General features: G+C 58.8%; 2 protein-coding genes across 4 annotated transcripts in view; one reads left to right on the forward strand and one right to left on the reverse strand.

The window, feature by feature from the left end:
* FAM83G (family with sequence similarity 83 member G) overlaps positions 1 to 8144 on the forward strand; it is a 30218-nt gene extending 22074 nt beyond the window's left edge. Inside the window, exons 5-6 of the mRNA XM_034989711.1 lie at positions 48 to 1293; positions 5663 to 8144. Of these exons, the coding sequence (XP_034845602.1) occupies positions 48 to 1293; positions 5663 to 6070 (1654 nt within the window). The 3' untranslated portion in view covers positions 6071 to 8144. The remainder of the gene's footprint in view (positions 1 to 47; positions 1294 to 5662) is intronic.
* The window catches only part of SLC5A10 (solute carrier family 5 member 10), a 58402-nt gene that overhangs the window by 37937 nt on the left and 1178 nt on the right, over positions 1 to 19287 (reverse strand). For 2 of the 3 annotated variants that reach the window (XM_034989713.1, XM_034989712.1), the window contains exons 2-9: positions 15441 to 15512; positions 15078 to 15182; positions 14657 to 14716; positions 14200 to 14304; positions 8127 to 8232; positions 7787 to 7867; positions 6243 to 6448; positions 1871 to 2006 (exon numbers count right to left, since the gene is read on the reverse strand). In XM_034989713.1, the coding sequence (XP_034845604.1) occupies positions 1871 to 2006; positions 6243 to 6448; positions 7787 to 7867; positions 8127 to 8232; positions 14200 to 14304; positions 14657 to 14716; positions 15078 to 15182; positions 15441 to 15512 (871 nt within the window). The remainder of the gene's footprint in view (positions 1 to 1870; positions 2007 to 6242; positions 6449 to 7786; positions 7868 to 8126; positions 8233 to 14199; positions 14305 to 14656; positions 14717 to 15077; positions 15183 to 15440; positions 15513 to 19287) is intronic. The other variant, XM_034989714.1, reaches the window with a different exon arrangement.

A 19287-nucleotide genomic window follows, 5' to 3' on the forward strand; every position in this document is an offset into this window, starting at 1 on the left:
AGGCCCCCCTGTGCCTGACCGGGCCGCCCTGTCTCCCTGTGCTGCAGCTTCACGTGGTCAGCCGCGAGGACGGACCGGAACGTGATCTCCGTGCTGTCGGGCCAGGTGGTGGAGATGTTCGACCGGCAGTTCCAGGAGCTGTACCTCATGTCCCACGGCGTCAGCCTCAAGGACATCCCCATGGAGAAGGAGCCCGAGCCCGAGCCCATCGTGCTGCCCTCCGTGGTGCCACTGGTGCCCTCGGGCACCGTAGCCAAGAAACTCGTCAACCCCAAGTACGCACTGGTCAAGGCCAAGAGCGCCGATGAAATCGCCAAGACGTCCTCCGAGAAGCAGGAGGTCAAGAAGCCCCCCGGACTGCGGGGCGCCACCCTGGCCGAGCGGCCCGGAAATGTCCCGGAGGCGCCCCTGCCTGTCCACCCCGGCCTGCTCAACCTGGAGCGGGCCAACATGTTTGAGTACCTGCCCACGTGGGTGGAGCCGGACCCGGAGCCCGGCAGTGACATCCTGGGCTACATCAATATCATCGACCCCAACATCTGGAACCCCCAGCCCAGCCAGATGAACCGCATCAAGATCCGAGACATGTCCCAAGCTAGCACCCAACTGTGGAAGCAGAGCCAGGACTGCAGCCCCAGCCCCGGGCCCAGTGCCCCCCAGGACGGGGGCCCAGCGGAGAACGGCCTTCCGCAGGGGGACCCCGAGCCCCAGCCCCCCGTGCCCAAGCCCCGGACAGTCCCTGTGGCAGAGCTGCTCGCCCAGGACAGCGGCGGTGTTGACTGGGCCCTGGAGACCCCAGAAGAGGAGACGCCCCAGAATGGGACAGATGGAGCATCGCCCCGGACACCGGGCCCAGGCCACGCCCCGCTCCGGCGGCAGCTGTCTGTGACCCAGGATGACCCTGACGGCCAGGGAGCGGTGATCCCCAATGGGCTAGATGGGGAGGAGGAAGAAGATGATGATGACTATGTGACCCTCAGTGACCAGGACAGCCTCTCGGGCAGCTCCAGCCATGGCCCCGGCCCCCGGCGGCCCTCGGTGGCCTCCTCTTCTGTGTCAGACGAGTATTTTGAGGTGAGGGGGCGCTCAGCCCCTCTCCAGAGGCGCCACTCCGAGCAGATAGCCAACGGGCCGGCCCAGCCCCCCCGCCGACAGCTGAGTGCCCCCCACGTGACCCACGGGACCTTTGGTGGACCCCTGGATGGCTCGCCGTGGGCCCCGGGTCGGGAGAGAAGAGAGGCGGGTACTCCGAGGAGGACGCAGGCTCCGAATTCCACGGACAAGGAGACACAGGTGAGTCGGGGTCCCTGCCTATGAGGGGTCCCTCCCCCAGGCCTGAGCAGCCAGAGTGGTCGTCTGCTGGGGTACCAGATCCCCAGATTAGATGGCCTTGCATGCTACAGATGGGGAAACTGATGAACGGGGGCGGGGGGCAGGTAGCAACAACGCAGGGCCACACATGTGGCTGGTCCCTACCGACGCTGGGGAGCCCCTGTGCCCTATAAAGGCAACCGAAGCCAGCTACTGGGAGCCGAAAGGAAACGCGCTTAAAATACCCAGAGATTTCAGACATCGGAGTTCTAGGGAGTTGACTCTGCCCTGCCGTGTGGTCCACTCCCTTATTTGCTGATAGCACAGAGATGTCCTTTACACCCCCCAAGGTCACCCAGCAGTAAGTGGTCCCTGTCTGGACCTCATGTCAAGCCACCTCCATGTCAGTCCCTTTGATGAGGGCCCAGGGGACCACTCTCCTCCCCTCTCCCCTGGCTCACATTCGTCATTGCCTCTCCTCCCGGTGACCGCTGCAGGTCCAGGACCCAGAATCCTGGGCCCCCTGCAGCCCCAGCCCAGCCCCCCGTGCCTGTCCTACCTGGGAACAGCACGCGGCTGATCATGCCTGGCATGATGATCAGGCCCATGGGCAGCATCTTGAGGTAGCTGGCCAGGATGGAGCCTGCCTTGGCGTGGTTCAGGTCCCGGGCCGACAGCGACCGCTGCACAATGACCTGGGGGCACGAGGAGGGGGTGAGTCCCAGGCCCCCTCAGGGGCATCTGTCGGGGGCTTTCTCCTTGCTGCGCCTCAGGGAGCGGCAGGAGATAGGGTGCCGTCCCTCTAGCCCTAGAGCTGCTTGAGAGAACTGAGCCTGATGCCCGACAGCAATCCAGCCGGAAGCATCGGTTGGAACCAATGGCATCTGAGATTCCTCCCAGCTCTGACATGATTTCCTTTTGTTTCTGTTTTTTTTTTTTAAGTGTAACTTTATTTGTTTTTGTTTTTTGAAGATTTTATTTATTTATTTGAGAGAGAGATCACAAACAGGGAGGAGGGGTAGAGGGAGAAGCAGACTCCCCGCCGAGCAGGAAGCCTGATTCGGGACTCGATCCCAGGACCCTGGGATCATGACCTGAGCCGAAGGCAGTCACTTAACCAACTGAGCCACCCAGGCGCCCCTCAAGTGTAACTTTAAACAGCTTCACAGAGATAGAATTCTTGTGTAGTTCAGCCACCCAAATGGTACAATTCAGTGGGTTTTAGTACATTCACACGGTTGGACAATCTGCAGCTTTTAAGTAGTTTATGTTTGGTGTTCTGCAGTTGAAATCACCAGCTGCAGTTCAGAAGTAAGAATCTGTGGTTTTAACTTATTTTCCAAACATGCGAGCTGCATGCAGAGTTCCCCGCATTTCCCTTTAAGACACGGCTCTTGGTAGAACAATCATTATTGGGTGCCAGAGTGGTGACCCCAAGTGTGCAGGACAGGCTGACTTCCATCCTGCTTCTCCAACAGCTGCCTCTGACTGGGGACAAGTCCTTGCCTGACTTTGGGCCTCAGTTTCCCTGTCTGGACAAGGAAGGGTTTAGACGTAGTTCTCCGTAGTTCATCCCCTCTGATGTCCTGTGGTTTGCCAGAGCCCGGGCTGCTCTCCTCGTGGGAGAGAGAAAGCATTTTCCTAAAACCCCGCACATCAACTCTCATCATTTTATTCTGTGCTCACGGTGGCCAGCCCTGGGAGGCGGGGGGGGGGGGGGGGGGGGGCAGCTGCCGTCCCCCCATTCTGCAGCTGGAGAAGCTGAGGCCCACTGCTCCAGCAGAGCGAGCATCGGGCAGCAAGGCCGGGACCTTCCCTGCGGGGTCAGCGGGCTCCCGCCTCCCCAGTACATCTCAGCATAGGCTCGGCCCCAAGCTGGCACTCACTCCCCAGGCCCAGCCACTGAAGCTCCCCGAGGCTGTGGGACCTCGTCTGCAAGACGGGGTACTACCACTGACCCCCGGCGTTGCTAGCAGGACTGAGTGAGGCACTGTGTAGAGGGCCGAGCCTGTGCCTGGCTGCTCACAGGTTCCGTGAGTTCAGACTTCCTTGGGGGTCCATCTTCAGGGTCAGCCACGGTGCGATGCTGGCCCGTGAGCATAGGGACCCTGGCGCCGCTCTCTGGGCAGGTCCTGAGCCGGCCTGGTTGTCAAAAACTGGTGCTCACAAGATGTCCATCGACAGATGAATGGATAAAGAAGAGGTGGTATATATACACAATGGAATATTATGCAGCCATCAAAAGGAATGAGATCTTGCCATTTGCAACGACGTGGATGGAACTGGAGGGTATTATGTTGAGTGAAATAAGTCAAACAGAGAAAGACATGTATCATATGATCTCACTGATAGGAGGAATTCTTAACCGCAGGAAACAAACTGAGGGTTGCTGGAGTGGGGGGTGGGGTGGGAGGGATGGGGTGACTGGGTGATAGACACTGGGGAGGGTGTGTGCTCTGGTAAGCGCTGTGAATTGTGCAAGACTGTTGAATCTCAGATCTGTACCTCTGAAACAAATAATGCAATATATGTTAAGAAAAAAAAAAAGAAGAAGAAGAAGGTAGCGGGAGGGGAAGAATGAAGCGGGGGAGATCGGAGGGGCGGACGAACCATGAGAGACGATGGACTCTGAACAACAAACTGAGGGTTCAAGAGGGGAGGGGGGTGGGAGGATGGGTTAGCCTGGTGGTGGGTATTGAGGAGGGCCCATTCTGCATGGAGCACTGGGTGTTGTGCACAAACAATGAATCATGGAACACTTCATCTAAAACTAATGATGTAATGTATGGGGATTAACATAAGAATAAAAAAAAAAAAACTGGTGCTCAGACAGGGCCACCGAGGTCAGGGAGGGGCGTGGCCGAGCTCACTGCCCATGGGGCCTTTTGCCTCCTGGGCCGGGGTTTGCTTGTTCCTGAGTTTGAGAGCATCAGCTACACATTACGGACGAGCCAGGAGGTAGTGAAAAGTCCAAAGCCAGTGAAAAGCCCCGGGGTCGCAGCGCACAGAGCCGCCTCCTGGTGCCGACCAGACCGGGCGTCTCGGAGGGCTGCCCCGGCCCGGTGGCCGGTTGGCGTCCTGCAAGCCCCCGCTTGCTGCTGAGGGTCACGGCGGAGTAGGACCAGCCCCGTGGGGTTCAGTGCAAAGGTGCCTGTATTGTGAGGTTCTGGGCCAAGGCCTGGCCGTCCCCCCTGGGCAGACCCAGCCTGAGCCAAAGGACGACAGGGAAGTCAGGCCAGGCTATGAGGCCCCAATGTCAGTGGTACTCGGGACCACTTTGGGGTCAGCAGCGTCCTGCCTCGGTATCCAGGCAGTAAGGCGCATCCAGCCCTGACCTTGAGGGCTGGCAGGGTGCTGACTCACTTGGCCTTCCTGGGAAAATCTCTTGACTAATATCCCGCCCAGAAATGCCAGTGTCATGCCAGGGAGGAAATGACAGGTGTCCTGGGGTGAAGGGGCATGGGTGGGCCCTCCACTCTCCCGGGATGCTGGGTAGACACCTGCTGTCAGCTCAGTGTGTGCCCCAGAGGCCCACGTGTGAGACCAGAATCATGTTACAGCTGGGGAAACTGAGGCCCAGCCTCCCAAGGTTCCTGAAGCCTATCCTGGATTACTTCCCATTGACACAGCCCAGAGACGGTCCTTAAGCTCCTGCTGCCTGGGAGAGGGAGAGCCAGGACTGAGCCCGCTGAACACTCCCCTCGTGGGCGGGAGCCATGGCCATGGGGGAGGTCACTCTATTCTGGGTGCGGATCCCAGGTCTACCTTCTGGGCCTCGGGGTTGTGGCCTGGGACTGGGGTTGGCCAGGCCTCTCTTGCAGGGAAGGCTCTCCTCACTCATCCCCTAGTGGCTGGCTGGGGTGGCTCTTGGGCTTCGCTGCCTCAGGCCCATGGTGGGGCCCTTGGGGAGCCAGGTCCAGAGGCAAGATGGTCATCTCTTGCTTCACAAGACCTTTTGCCACCAGGCGGCTGCCTGGAACTGCCCACAGTCCCCTGGTGTGTTCACAGCCCAGGGAGAGCGAGAGTCAGACTCCAGAAGAAGACCCAGCCCCTGCGCTCACCAGAACTTTCCCGGCCCACATTGAGGTGCTCCCTCCAACAAACCCGTCCAGCCCCCTTTACGGATGGAGGAGGCTGGGGCGGGCACAGCAGGAACTTGCCTTATCGTAACCACAGAAGGCGGGATTATTCCCATAGGACTCGGGGAAACTGAGGCACAAAGTAGTGAAACAGACTTGTCTAGGACCACCAGCAGGTGAGTGGCCAGGCCAGGAGGCAAACCCAGGTGTGCTAGCTGTGGCCTGCCCCCAGCCCTTGGGGGGGCTCACCGTCTCTGCTCTTTCTCTTCTAGGGCCAGCCCATCGCCCACTGTAGGGTCCCTGCCTCAGGGACCAGGGAGAAAGATGGCTTCCTGCGGCCGATGAGGACCTCGGGACTCCCGCTTTGCCGCCCTGCTGCTGATGGCACCCAGAGCTCTGCCAGGAAAGCGGGCCCGGCCATGGCAGGCCCATACCCCTGGCAGGTCAAGGCGGGCCCCATGTCCCGCACTCTGGCTGATCCCGGGACCCCAAGGCCGGCCCGAAACGCCAGCCCCCAGGCCGATGGCAGGCACCCTAAAGAGCAGCCAAGTCCTTTTGGAATCCCGTACTCCAAACTGTCCCAGTCGAAGCACCTGAAGGCCAGGACGGGCAGTGGCCAGTGGGCCTCCTCTGATTCTAAACAGAGGGCTCAGGCCCCCCGGGACCGCAAGGACCCCTAGCACCCCGTCCCTGGGCCTGGAGCCGTGCGGTCCGTGGTCTCTGCCCCAGCCCAGACTCACCAAGCAGGTGTCCGTGGGGCTGTGCCAGGGACTGGCAGACGGGCCGCCCGGACCGTCCAGAGCCCGGCCCGGAAGGCAGGAAGGTGGGGTGGCCAGCGACGTTGACACTCACCTGGTCAGTGCACCAATACCAGGTGGCCATGATGGTCAGACCAAAGGTCATCCCGGTCCACGGGAGGTCCCCTGTGTAGGGGTCTCGGAACATGTGCATAGCGTCTGCCCGCGGCAGGTGGCAGGTCGTGTTGGCGATGGTCCGGCGTGGGATGGCCTGGGCATAGGCAGCCGCCAGTTGCTCATACCCACCGATCTGGTCAAAAGCTGGAGAGGGCGGGGCAGGGACGGGTTGCTGGCTGGTGGCCCTGACTCAGGGCCCCCACTTCCCAGTGCATCAAACTTGACTTTTTCCCATTCACCTTTCCCAGTCTCTGGAAAGGTATGGAGGGTAGAGGGTTTAAAAAGCAAGGGGGTGGGGGATTCAAATGACTGTTCTATTTGTATTTAAAATAAGACTATTAAATGAGCATTTTGCACGTGGACACCTACAGTGTCCCCTTGGGCCCTGGATGCCTGTTGGCCTCGGGCGAGGGGTTCTCTGCCAGGCTTCAGATTGTTGACTCAAGGGAGCAAAAGTACTTTTTCTTGGCATTCGAGGACCTTCCCGAGGAGTCTAAAGTGTTAAAGCCCTGACCTGGGGCTTCTGAAGGATGTGACTTGGGCAGAGCTGAGGATGCCCGGCAGTCATGTAGCACTGAGAACAGAACGAGTCCCAGAGGGGGCACAGGAGTGACCGAGGCCACGTGGCCAGCCGGCTGGGGCTCGGGCCAGAAGTCATTTCCCTCCTTTCGCTCCCTCACTGTTCCCGTCTACCTCAGGGTCAGGGCCCTGCATGGGCAAGCCCCGGCCCATCTGTGGCTTCTGCTGTGTCTGCAGTCACTGCCCCCCCATCCAGCCTGGGCCTGGCTGCCTGGCTCCCTCCCCTGCAGTGGGTTCCAGGGATGTGGGCCCCTGTCTGAAAGGAGGCAGACACACATAAGTGTGAATACGGGGGACGCTCTGTCTCATCTGCCTGCTCCTCGCCCCTCTGCCCTGCCTTTGCCAGGCTGGGAGCCTGCCGCCGGCACTCTGGCCCTGGCCTCTCTGCCGCCCCGAGCCCAGGCCGGGCCGAGTACTCAGAGCAAGCGTACGAACGCTATTCAAAGGTCAGAAATTGCTGGGCCACGGGATCCTCCAGTCTGAGCCTCGGTTTACCCCTGTGGGATCCTGCTGGCTCTGATAGCCCCTAATGGGGCCGCCCTCGGAGCTTCGTCCGGGTTCCCAGGCCAGGACCACCAACGCGTCTCAACCCTCTCCCCTCCTCCCCAGCCCCGGCCTGCGGGCTGTTGCAGTGCTTCTGCCGTGATGCACAGGATTTTTAATAATTGGACCAGAGGCCCGGGCGGCTCTGTGGTCCGCTGATGGTGCGCACACGTGCCCTCGGCCCTCCCTCTCCATCAAGCCCCGAGCCAGCCCGGGGCAGGCCACACGCTCAGCTGGGCCGCCGTCGGGAGGCCGCCGCCGCGGGGGCGGCCGACTGCCGGGTGGCTTGACCTCGTGAGCCCACCCCCACCCAGTGCTGGCACCTGGGTCCTGGCAGCGCAGCCCCCCCCCCCCGCTCACCTTTGACGGTCAGGATGACAGCCCCCACCACCATGATGAGCGTTTGCAGGGCGTCCGTGTAGATCACAGCAGCCAGACCCCCTGTGGGTAGAAACGACGGAGCTCGAGGGGGGAGGGGCAGCAGCTCCACGACATGTGTCCCCTGCCCTCTCAGGTGCGTCAGCTGTGGGGCCAATCGGCTGGGCCGGCAGCACCAACTCCACGGCTCCACTGGCCAGGCTGTGGGAGGAGGGGGCCCCCGCCTCCTGCTCGTGCCCCCCATGCATCTGCCCCACCGCAGGGATGCCCGGGCCGGCTGGCGGTCAGGCCCCCTGTGTGGGGGGTCCCCGGGGCGCCATACCTGCGATGGTGTACAGGGCCGTGATGGCGAGCATGAGGATGGTGGAGAGGTAGAAGTTCCAGCCCAGGCAGATGTGCACGAAGAGTGCCCCGGCGTACAGGTCGATCTGGGGAATGGGAGAGGAACTTGCGCGGAGGCTCGAGCCAGGGCACCACTCGCGCACCGTGTGGCCTCGGTGCCCCGTGGACAAGGTGGGAGACACACCCCCAGCCACCCCGCACCCCCGCCGGCACTGTCGTGAGGGTGGGAGGAGGTCCTGGATGTGGACAAGCAGTGTGCAGGGAATGTTGCTAATGTTAATAAAGTCCTAAGTGGCCCATGTCCACCGAGGAGCAGTGTTGTCATTGAGTCTGGCCCCTGCCGGGGTGGGGGGGGGGGGGGTGAGATGGGAAAGGAGGAGTCCAGGAGGGCTTCCTGAGGGAGGCTCAAGAAGACCAATGGGGGGCGCCTGGGTGGCTCAGTTGGTTGGGCGACTGCCTTCGGCTCGGGTCATGATCCTGGAGTCCCGGGATTGAGTCCCGCGTCGGGCTCCCTGCTCGGCGGGGAGCCTGCTTCTCCCTCTGACCCTCCCCCCTCTCATGTGCTCTCTGTCTCTCTCATTCTCTCTGTCTCAAATAAATAAATAAAATCTTTAAAAAAAAAAAAAGAAGACCAATGGGCCTTAGGAAACAGGTCTGCAGGCCAGTATCTGTCTGGGTGTGCCCCCTATTCTCTGCTCCCCATTAGACGGGGGCCCTGAAAAGAGACCAGATGTGTTCTGGGGGGGGGGGCAGGCTGGGGAACAGACAGGCAGTCTTGCTTACTGCCCTCCGGTGGGGCTGGACCCGAAGCCAGGACCATGTCTCAGGCCCAGGCTGGTCCCCAGGGGCTGGACTGGATCCAGCCGCTGTCATCCCAGACCCCGGGGCGGCATGTGGGGCTGGAGTCCTCGTCCTGGGTTGAGCCTTACAACCCTAATTCCAACACCACCCCCACCTGTATTGTGGGAGCCCAGGGAAGGAGGGCAGGACTCTGTCTATGGGACTAGGGGCCGGACAAGGGGCTCCACCCTGCCAAGTTTCCTGATCTGCCATTCTGGGCCTGCTTGGTGGAGGGGAGATGACCTGAAATACAGCCTTTGGGGCCGATGGGCTCCTGACAAGGCTGGGCAAGGCCAGTGGGTCAGCCGAGCCTGTGTATGTGGGGGACCGCTCAGCACGAGGCTCAGGGGGCAGAGGCCCCTTCGAGCTACAGTGCCTGGCCCACCATAGAGCCGAGCAGCACTGCTCAGTCGGCTGTGGACCCCCTGATTCCAAAGCCTGCATTCCCTGTACCTCTCTCTCCAGGCTCCCCTTTACCCTCTCTTGGAGAGATCAGCCAGTGTGGACTCTGACAAGGTGCTTTCAGGAGAACAGCAGCCCCTCACTCTAGCTACTGGCTTTGGTGACGTGTGTGTGTGTGTGTGTGTGTGTGTGTGTGAGTGCATGTGTCTTGGGGAGAGTGTGTCTACCTCCAGCCCAAAGAGAGAAGCCCAGGGTTGTGAACGTCAGAGCAGGAAGGACTCTTCAAGCCCCCTGCCCCGTCAGACCAGAGGAGAAACTGAGGCCTGGGGAGGGGAGAGACTTCCCTGAGGCCAGGCCCTGAAGGGTATCAGAGATGGAGCTGCCAGGAGAAGAGGAACAGGAAGTCTCTAGAAGGAAGCAGCACCCCCTCTCCCTGGCCTGCTCTTCCTCCAGCCGGTGCTCAGGACCCCTTCCTGGACAGAGGCCGCCCTCAGAGCTCAGCCCTGATCTGTGTGGCTGGCCTTCAGGCCCCGGCCACCCATCTCTCCCAGCCCAGGTGACTCTGGTCACACCAGCCTGGTCTCCTTTGCACACCCTGCACTTCGCTGCCTCCAGGCTTCGGCCAGCCAGGTCCCTGTGCCCTGGAGCTGCCCCGTCTGCACGCCCCATCTTCCAGAACTCTCTTCCCGGATGCTCTCTCCTAACCTCTCCTCCTCAGGGACTTCCTTCCATGGCAGTGAGCCCCAAGGAGGGACGAGGACTTAGACCGTGTCAGGAGCAGCACAGGCAAAGGTGTGGACGTGGGACTTGGGCTGCACTCTTCCCTCCGGGACCCTGCAGAGCGTGCAGTAAAGATTTGCCGCTGCAGGGCCACCTGGGTGGCTCAGTTGGTTAAGCGGCTGCCTTCGGCTCAGGTCATGATCCTGGAGTCCCAGGATCGAGTCCCGCATCGGGCTCCCTGCTCGGCGGGGAGTCTGCTTCTCCTTCTGACCCTCCCCCCTCTCATGCTCTCTCTCTATCTCATTCTCTCTCTCAAATAAATAAATAAAATCTTAAAAAAAAAAAAAAAAAAAAGATATGCCGCTGCAGCGATTAGGAGGTTGCCTGCAGGTTCCCGGGGAGTCCCAGCGAGGAACTTGCGACGGCACCCAGTCTGACCTCTCCTACAGCCGGAGCCCCGGCTTCTGTGGGCCCAGGAGAGCTGCGGCCTGGTACAAGCTAAAAGCCCTAAACCCAGAGCCACACGGGCCGGGTCTATGTCCCTGTTCGGCTGTGTCCTGGCCACGTGGCTTTGAGCAGGTCACCTCACCTCCTGAGCCTCAGTGGCCCTCATCTGGAAAATGGGGAAGTGGATGCGGAGAGACAGGCCACGATTGCAGGCCCAGCCTCTTCCATCCCCCTGCAGAGCCCCGCCCTCGGGGAGGTGGGGGGAAGGGCGGGCAGGACCCCCCAAGGGAGCCTGTCCTGCCCCCAAACCTTGCCCATCTCCATCGAGGCCATCACTGTCCCTTCAGGGCTCCAGAAACTTCTCACCTTTGCCACACTCGCTGCACCCGACCCACTGGCCAGGGCTGTCTCCAAAATACTCCCACGTCTGCTGTCCCCACCCCCGGCCCCATCCCTTTGGAAGCCCCTCACTGGCCCCTCCCGCACTCGGCTTGTCCAGAGGAAAATCAAGTTCTCTGCATTTCCACCGCACATAGAATAAGATCCAGCTAGCCATGCCCAGAGGCCCTGTGCCACCCGGCAGGCAGCCCCCTCCCATCCCCTTCCTCACTCACAGCTATGCGGCTCCCTGCACTCTAGCCTCACCCCTTCCTTCTGTTCCTGCAAACCTGGCATTTTCAACACAGGCCACTCTCTCCGAAGGGAGCCTGATCTCTCCTCCTGCTGTCATCATTCTAGAATTCAGCCCCACCTTTGCCTCTTTCACCACACTTTACTATTACGACTATATTGGCCTGTGTACTTCTCCATCAGGAACATTACACTCCCTGCAAGTAAGGAATGTATTTATCACCCAGGGCTTGCCCAGGGCCTGGCACAGCAGAGCCCACAGACCAAATCCCGTCACACGCATTGGTATTGTGTTTCGCACTCCAGCAGCAAAGTCGAGTAACAGCTATGACTCCTGCAAAGCCCCAAATACTGACTTTCTGGCCCTTCCCGGAAAGAATTAGCTGGCCCCTGGCATACTTTTTCCTTCAGTCCCATGAGGTATGCCAGGCACATAGGAGCGCCAGAGACACATCAGTGAACAGAGAGAAGAAATGGGGGAGACAGACAACAGACATTCTAAGTAAATTATTCAGCATACCGGAAGATAGTGCGAGTATGAAAAAGAGGGAAAGCAGGGAGGGGCAGGCCTCACTGAGAAGGTGAAATTTGAAAGACCTGACAGAGATGAAGATGTGAGCCATGTGGATATCCAGGGGAAAAATGTTCCAGGCAGTGAACACAGCAAGTGCAAAGGCCCTGGGGCAGGATCACGCCTGGTGTGTTCATGGATGTGCAAGGGGGCCAGTGTGGTTGGAATGATGTGTGTGACAGGAGGAGAGGGACAGGAGAGGTTGGCGAGGTGGTAGGGGCCACATCTTGGAGGATCTTGTAGGCCACATGTGGCCTTCACTCCACGTGACCTAGGGTCTTGTGCCACGTTTCTCTATTTTCCAGAGGTTAAATGACTAGCCCAGAGCCACGCAGTGATGGGGCTCAGTGGCCCCAGTCCCCATCTGAGGGTCAGGGCGGTAATGTCCGCACCCTGCCATCGAATGTTCTCCCGGCACACCACTGTCCCTGCCTGAGGGGTGGGAGCCGGTGAGCCGGGTGGTCTCTGTCCGGACAGACTGCAGCTGGGACGGGTGCTGAATGTGCAGACAGCTGGGACATTCCCAGTGCGGTCAGGGCCTCCGGGGGCCAGCTGGGCGCATGCACTTCAAAGAGTTTCAGCCCAAAGCCATCAGCCAGGGCGGCCCCAGTCCCGCCCAAACCAAGCCAAGCAATTAGCGTTCCTCTGGGCTTCCTCCGGCAACCCAGTCTTGGCTCTGGAGCCCCAGCCTTGACGTCAGTGGGCTGTTTTCCATTTTATTTTATTTTATTTTATTTTTTTAAGATTTTATTTATTTATTTGAGAGAGAGAATGAGAGAGAGAGAGCGAGCATGAGAGGGGGGAGGGTCAGAGTGAGAAGCAGACCCCCTGCTGAGCAAGGAGCCCGATGCGGGACTCGATCCCGGGACTCCAGGACCATGACCTGAGCCGAAGGCAGTCGCCCAACCAATTGAGCCACCCAGGCGCCCCTGTTTTCCATTTTATAGGAGGGTCAGTCGAGTCATCCCCTATCACAGTAAGGAGTTTAAAGTGTCAAGTCCCAGCTGTTTCAGTGCAACAGAGCTGAGGTTGTGGCCCCGGGCGGGAAGGCAGAGGCCTGGGTTCTAACCATGCTCTCCGCCTGAGCAAGCAAGTCACGGTTGCTCTCTAGGTCTCGATTGTCTCATCTGTAAACTGGGCTTGCAGGATGAGATCTCTGTTAGGACGTCCCCTCCTAAGCCTCAGTCCTTCTGGAGTCCTACCCACGCCACCCCTGAATGAGATGCGACTCTACCACAGACATATAGCAGCATGAAGCTGGGGGGGGAGGAGAATCGCCCCCGCCCCGTGCACACAGGTTGGCCCCATGGGGCCCCACCGGGCACTCCCCACTCTGCTCCTCTCCCCTCCAGTCCACCCACTGAGAGGTGCCAGAGCAGAGCTGACTGTGTCAGTCCCCTGCTTTGAGTCCCCAGGGTCCCTTGGGTCCTTCGGCCCCTTACGATCAGAACCCGGCAGCCTCATCCCCCACTGCAGCCCTCGAGGCCGGGGGTCGGAAACTAGCAGCCCAAGAGCGCTTCCACAGCCTCACCCCCCTCACAGATGACCTGCCCTCTTTACGAACAAGGAAACAGAGGCTCCGGGTCTCGTCGGGGTGCACCCAGCCAGAAGCAGACCGATGTAGGACTCGGGCCCTGGTCCCCACCTCCCGAGTCCTTCCAGAAGCTGGGGCTGAAGTGGGCTAGATGGCCTCGGGGGTCAAGGGCAGGGTGCCCATGGACTCAGGAGTGAGAGCCAGAAGACATGGTATTGCCAAGAAGTCACCAGGAAGCTTGGGACAAGTTACTCTCCTGCCCTGGGCCTCAGTTTCCCTATCTGTGAAATCAGGGGTTCCAACAAGATGAGCCCAAAGTGAGCCTTGACTGACATTCGAGGGGTGTTTCTGCTCTTACCCTCCCAGGGGGACCAAGTCCAAGCCCCCAAGGGAAAGAGGCCTGGAGTGCCCACGAGGGCGGCACCCAAATACCAGGAGGGTGCCGCCAGGGTTCAGCTTTGCGAAGGAGCTGACCAGCCACAGGATGGGCTCCCGGTGGCTTCTGAACCACCAGCGACCGTGCGCGTTCTCAGCGCCCCCTAGTGGGCAGTCGTGGCTCACCTCCGCGCTGGCCCAGAAAGACACCCAGGCTGACCCCCACCCCCACCAGTGACCCCTCATAGCGAGAACCCCTAACACCCTCATATCTAGGCCTGGGGCAAAGCAGGACTCAGAAGGCCTGCTTTGTCCCCTGACGATGCGAGCTGCCGAACTGACATTCTGGAAGCCCTGGTCCAGCTACCCCAGGTTCACTGTGTGAGCAATGATTGTCCCTCTCTGGGCCTCAGTTTCCCCAGCTGTTGAACTAGAGACAGACGACAGGATATCAGGTCTGTTTGAGGGGCCCCTAGAGCAGGAATGATTCCAGGCTGTGCTGGCTGGACGCTGGGAGTAGGGGGCGCAGCTCACCGATATCTTGGTGAAGACGGACAGCATCAGGGACAGGACAGACAGGTACATGCGAATCCGCTGGCCTCCGTAGCGCTTCTGAATGTATTCAGGCATGGTGACAATCTGGAGGAGACACGGGGGCAGGGACTAAGCACTCCCCCGAGAGTCGGGGACAGTATCGCCCAGGTGTGCCGCCCAGGTGTGCCGCCTATGTGCTTGAGTAGACGGAGCATCATCCCCCAGATGCGGCAAGCAGGGGCAGTAGAAACCAGCAAAGCCCCCAGGCTGAGGTCCTCGGGGACCTGTCTTCATGAGTTATAGGCACACTAGTTGGACTAATAACCCAGCCCGGAGAGCAGTGGGTTCGCTCACCAACTTGTGAGCGAAGCCGGGGTTCCCGCTCATCAGCACCACCAAGCCGGACCAAGGCCCCGACCCAGGTGAGGTCACCCTGGGGCCCCGGGAGTGGACTCACCTCCGAGGAGATGTAGATGGGCACGAACACCCAAGCCAGGGCCAGCAGCACATACGTGGCCTGAGGGGGACAGAGGCAGAGTGAGGACAGCAGGTGCAGCTCCCCCCAAACCCGCTCTAGAGACGTAGCCGGGACCAGCGGTCTGGAGGCCTGGCTTGCCAGGAGAACCTGAAGTGGCCTCATCCCCTCTCTGTGCATCTGTATACTGATGGCCCCTGGCCAAGGCTAACAGCTCTCCTCCTGCTGGCCTATCCAGCGCTTTGGCATTCTGAAGACCAACCTTTCCCAGGAACACCACCCATCTAGACATTGGCCGCCCGGAGTTGCTGGGAGCTGACCCTTGGGCCGAGGGCAGACTCCAGTGGAGGCCCATCCAGCACCCTCCCGCGGCTGCACCTGCCCCTGCCCACCGGCAGCTCACATGCCACTCGAAGCCCGCTACGGCCAGGCCCCCGGCCGCACCCGAACCCGCCAGTCCAATAAAGAGGCCCGAGCCCTCGCTGCTGGCGAAGAGAGAGGCTCCGATCTGGAGGACAGAGAGGAAAAGGAATCATTGGCAGGCTCCCCCTACCAGACTCCAAAGCCCCCACCCTTTACACAATTCCCAGCATCCCAACCTGACAGTCCCAGCTTGGGGACGCCCTTCCAGCCTCACCCTGCCCCCTCACTGCCTGCCTGGGACATCCCTCATCCTCAGGGATGAGCCCCGAGCCGGCACCTGTGCCGACGGTCAGATGCTGTTCCCCACCCCACAGAAGGAGGAGCTGGGGGTGTCAGCACTCACCGGCCACCAGGCCATGTCCCGGCCCGCCAGGAAGTAGCCTTTCACCGTGTTCCTGCTGGCCCGGCATGAGGACTGCAAGGGCAGAGGCAGAAATTGGAACCTCGCACACACTGGAGGGAACGTAAAATGGTGCCCCCGCCGTGGAAAACAGTCTTCGGGCCCCTCAAAGTCTTCCACGTTCAAAGTTCAGTCCCCTACGTGATGACCCAGCATTCCCCTCCGACCTTCCGGAGAACTGGAAACAGGTGTTCAAACAAGACTTGTCCCTGGATGCTCAGAGCAACATTGTTCCCAGCAGCCCAATGGTGGAAACAGCCCAGATGCCCATCACCAGACGAATGGACAAAATGGGGTCTATCCATACAACGGAGTATTACCCAACCACAGGATGGAATGAGGTTCTGACACCTGCTAGGACACGGTGGCCCTTGGGAACGTTCTGCTAAGTGAAAGGAGCCAGACACAAAAGGCCACATATTGTATGAGTCCATGGATATGAAATGTCCAGAACAGGTGAATCCATAGAGGCAGAAAGTACAGTAGTGGTTTCTAGGGGCTGGAGAGAGGAGGGTAGGAGGAATGACTATTAATAGGTATGGGGTTCCTTTTGGGATGATGAAAAGTTATGGTTGCACAACATTGTGAATGTACTAAATACCACTGAATTATACACTTTAACATGGTTTAAGTAGGCTCCATGTTCAACGTGGGGCTCAAACTCATGACCCTGAGATCAAGAGTTGCAGGTTCTACTGACTGAGCCAGCCAGGTGCCCCTAAGCGGAGACTTTTGCCTCTTGGTGAGGACTTTGAGCCAAGGATTCTGAGAACGCTTTGGCCTTTGATTTCTTCTCATATTTTAAAGATTTTATTTATTTATTTGAGAGGGGGGTGTGGGGAGAGGGGCAGAGGCAGAGTGAGAGAGAGAATCCCAAGCAGACTCCCCGCTGAGCATAGAGCCCGACGTGGGGCTCGATCCCACGATGCTGAGATCATGACTTGAGCCAAAATTAAGAGCCAGAAGCTTAGCCAACTGAGCCACCCAGGTGCCCTCTTACTTCGAATATTTTAATCTCTGATACATTTCCAAGAATTATCACTCAAGTATTCCTGCATACCTTTTGTTTTGGGGGGAGCATGGAATTTCGTGCTCCATAATATAATTTTAAAAATCTGAAATCAAAATGCCTGGGGGCAAATCCTGGTTCCTCTGTTTCCTAGCCGTGTGACCTTGGGCAAGTTACTTCACCAATGTACCTTGGTTTCCTCATCTGTGATGTGGGCCTAAGAAAAGTCCCTCACAGGCTTCTGTGAGGTTTAATGAGTTAATACGCATAACACTCTGACAAAGGTGTCTGATAAGGGTCAATGATTATATGGATTTTTCAAGACCTCACTTAGTGCTGTCTGGACAGGAGAAAATGAAAAGACGTGACCTTGAGAACAGGAGAAATTTGAAAAGAAGGACACAGCAGGTGTATTTAGGTATATATTTTGCATTCCTTTTTCGCAACATATACATCCTAACATAAGGCTGGATCACACGATCTCAATCAATACACAGCCCTCTTTCTACCCAACTTTAATTTCACACACACACACACACACACACACACACACAGACCCCATCATATTCAAGATGATTCACCTGAATTGTCTGGATCTGCCATCCAAAGCTTTTGATATGAGTCCTGCTTGCCTCTCCTGCCTGAGTTCCCATCACTTTCTGTGAGCTGTGATCCAGCCACATTGAATGCCGTACTATCTGAAGGCTCTCATGGTCTTGGCCAGGACAGCCCCATCCAGCTGTGTAGGCTGTGCACTGTGCAACTTCCAGAGCAGCTCTGTTCTTAACTTGTGATTTTTCCTAACATGTCTTCTCATCTTTCGAGGTTATGGTAGGCATTGCCAATTGCCTCCTTCTTGCCCTTTCCCTTCTTCAAGGGGTCTCATCTTTCCTAGCAAGTGGCTTGAGTGGTCCCGACCGGGTCTCCTGCTCCAGGAATCCTGACTCACCTAAGTGACGGAGGCTATCACATTCTTTAGCTGTCACACCTGGCTCAGGGCACTCGTGGACTTAGGCTGGGATTGCTCCTGGCCTCCCAGGAGGTGAGGAGGAAGCCAGGGCTCTTGGAACACTGGCAGCCATGTGCACCTAGTTAATATTTACTGAGGGCCCCTTGGCAGCAGAGTTGGTTCCAAGGGCTTTACCTGTATGAAGTAGGTACTATGATCATCCTCATATTACCAATGAGGAAACCAAGGCTTCCAGAGATGAAAGTGGCTAGTAAGTGATGGAGTCAGGATCTGAACCCAGGCTAATCAAGGCATCTCACCTCTGTGTGGGAAACTGGGCTCAGGACAATGCCACACAGGGGTGGAGGCTGAGAAAGCCAAAGTAATTTCGCACTGATAGCCTTGATGACACTGTGAACCCCTGGATCCAACTGTACCTGAAGCCTTCCTTATTGTTGGACCTTTCAGGATGGACGTCATTACATTTCCTTCATTGTTCGAGCTCATCTGATCTAGGTTTTCTGTCACTTGTTAACAGATACCCTAATAGACACAAAGGCTCAGCTCAAGGTCCTTCATCCAGGAACACCTCCTTAAAGGCCCTCCCCTGGGCTCTCCTAACCCCACCGTCAGAGCGCTTTTGCAGGTGCACCTGTCCAACCCAGCTTGTCCCATCTGCATTTGGGTGATGAACGGCTGAATCTGATCCCTGTGCGATCCAGCTCCAGCACACTCCTCATCTGGCTCTGTTCTTTGCTGCCTGCTCTCACAGCCGTCCGGCCATCAGCATCGTGCTAGGCCAGCAAGGCCTGCTTGGAGGGCCAGGCCAGAGCTCCCACAACCCCACTGCCCGCGGCACCAGCCTGCAAGGAAAGGCTAAGCTGGGAGAGGTGAGTCCCGGGCAGCGAGGCTAATGGGCCCCAGTCACCGGGTGGCCTGGCCTCAGGAGCCCAAAACAGTTTCTTAGATGTGCGCTTCCAATAAATCCCCCACCTGCTCCTCCTCCTTCTTCAGATCTTGCTGACCTCCAGCCTCTGGCTCTCACCTCACCTCACCCAGACAGCCTCCATTGCGGGCGCCCCCTCCCCCGACTTCCCAGCCAGCAACTCTCCCAGAAACGGGCTACGGTTGGCAACAGATTTTCACACCCACGGACCTCCTGTGCTCCTTGGAACCGCCAGGAGCAGTGGGCTGCCCAGATCCGCATTGTGTGTTTGAGGAGCCATGCCCAGAGAGGTTAAGCAACTTACTCCAAGTCCACAGAGTGGGGACCAGCTCTGAACGGCTTGTGGTTTACGATTCCATCACCGAAGAATCAATTCCAATTACTGTTGTTGCTGCCACTCGCTGCCCCAGCAACCCCAGCACCCCCCACCCCCACCAGCATCAGCAGCCCCCCAGCACCCCCACCACCAGGACCACTCGCACCATTCCTGCTAGGGAACCGAGAGCAGCGGCAGGGTCCGTGCCCCGTGTGGGCACCTCAGGGAGGAGAACGCCTCTGACTCAGGCCCTCAGGGCTTGGGGTGAAGTAGGTGGTGTGTCTGACTTATAGATGGAGAGCCCCAAGGCCTAGAATGCCGAGCGACTTCCTAGGATGCCAGAGCTGGGAACATGACCAGTCTCCTGCCTCTGGCCCTCGGGGCTTAAATCAGGGGCCAGGGAAGGTAAGAAAGGATACTCGGGGTGCCTGGGTAGCTCAGGCGTTAAGCGTCTGCCTTCGGCTCAGGTCATGATCCCAGGGTCCTGGGATCGAGCCCCGCATTGGGCTCACTGCTCGGCGGGAAGCCTGCTTCTCCCTCTCCCGCTCCCCCTGCTTGTGTTCCCTCTCT

This window comes from Mirounga leonina, unplaced genomic scaffold (genome assembly GCF_011800145.1).
Source record: "Mirounga leonina isolate KUSES-001 unplaced genomic scaffold, KU_Mleo_1.0 Mir_488, whole genome shotgun sequence".
Lineage (NCBI taxonomy): Eukaryota > Metazoa > Chordata > Mammalia > Carnivora > Phocidae > Mirounga > Mirounga leonina.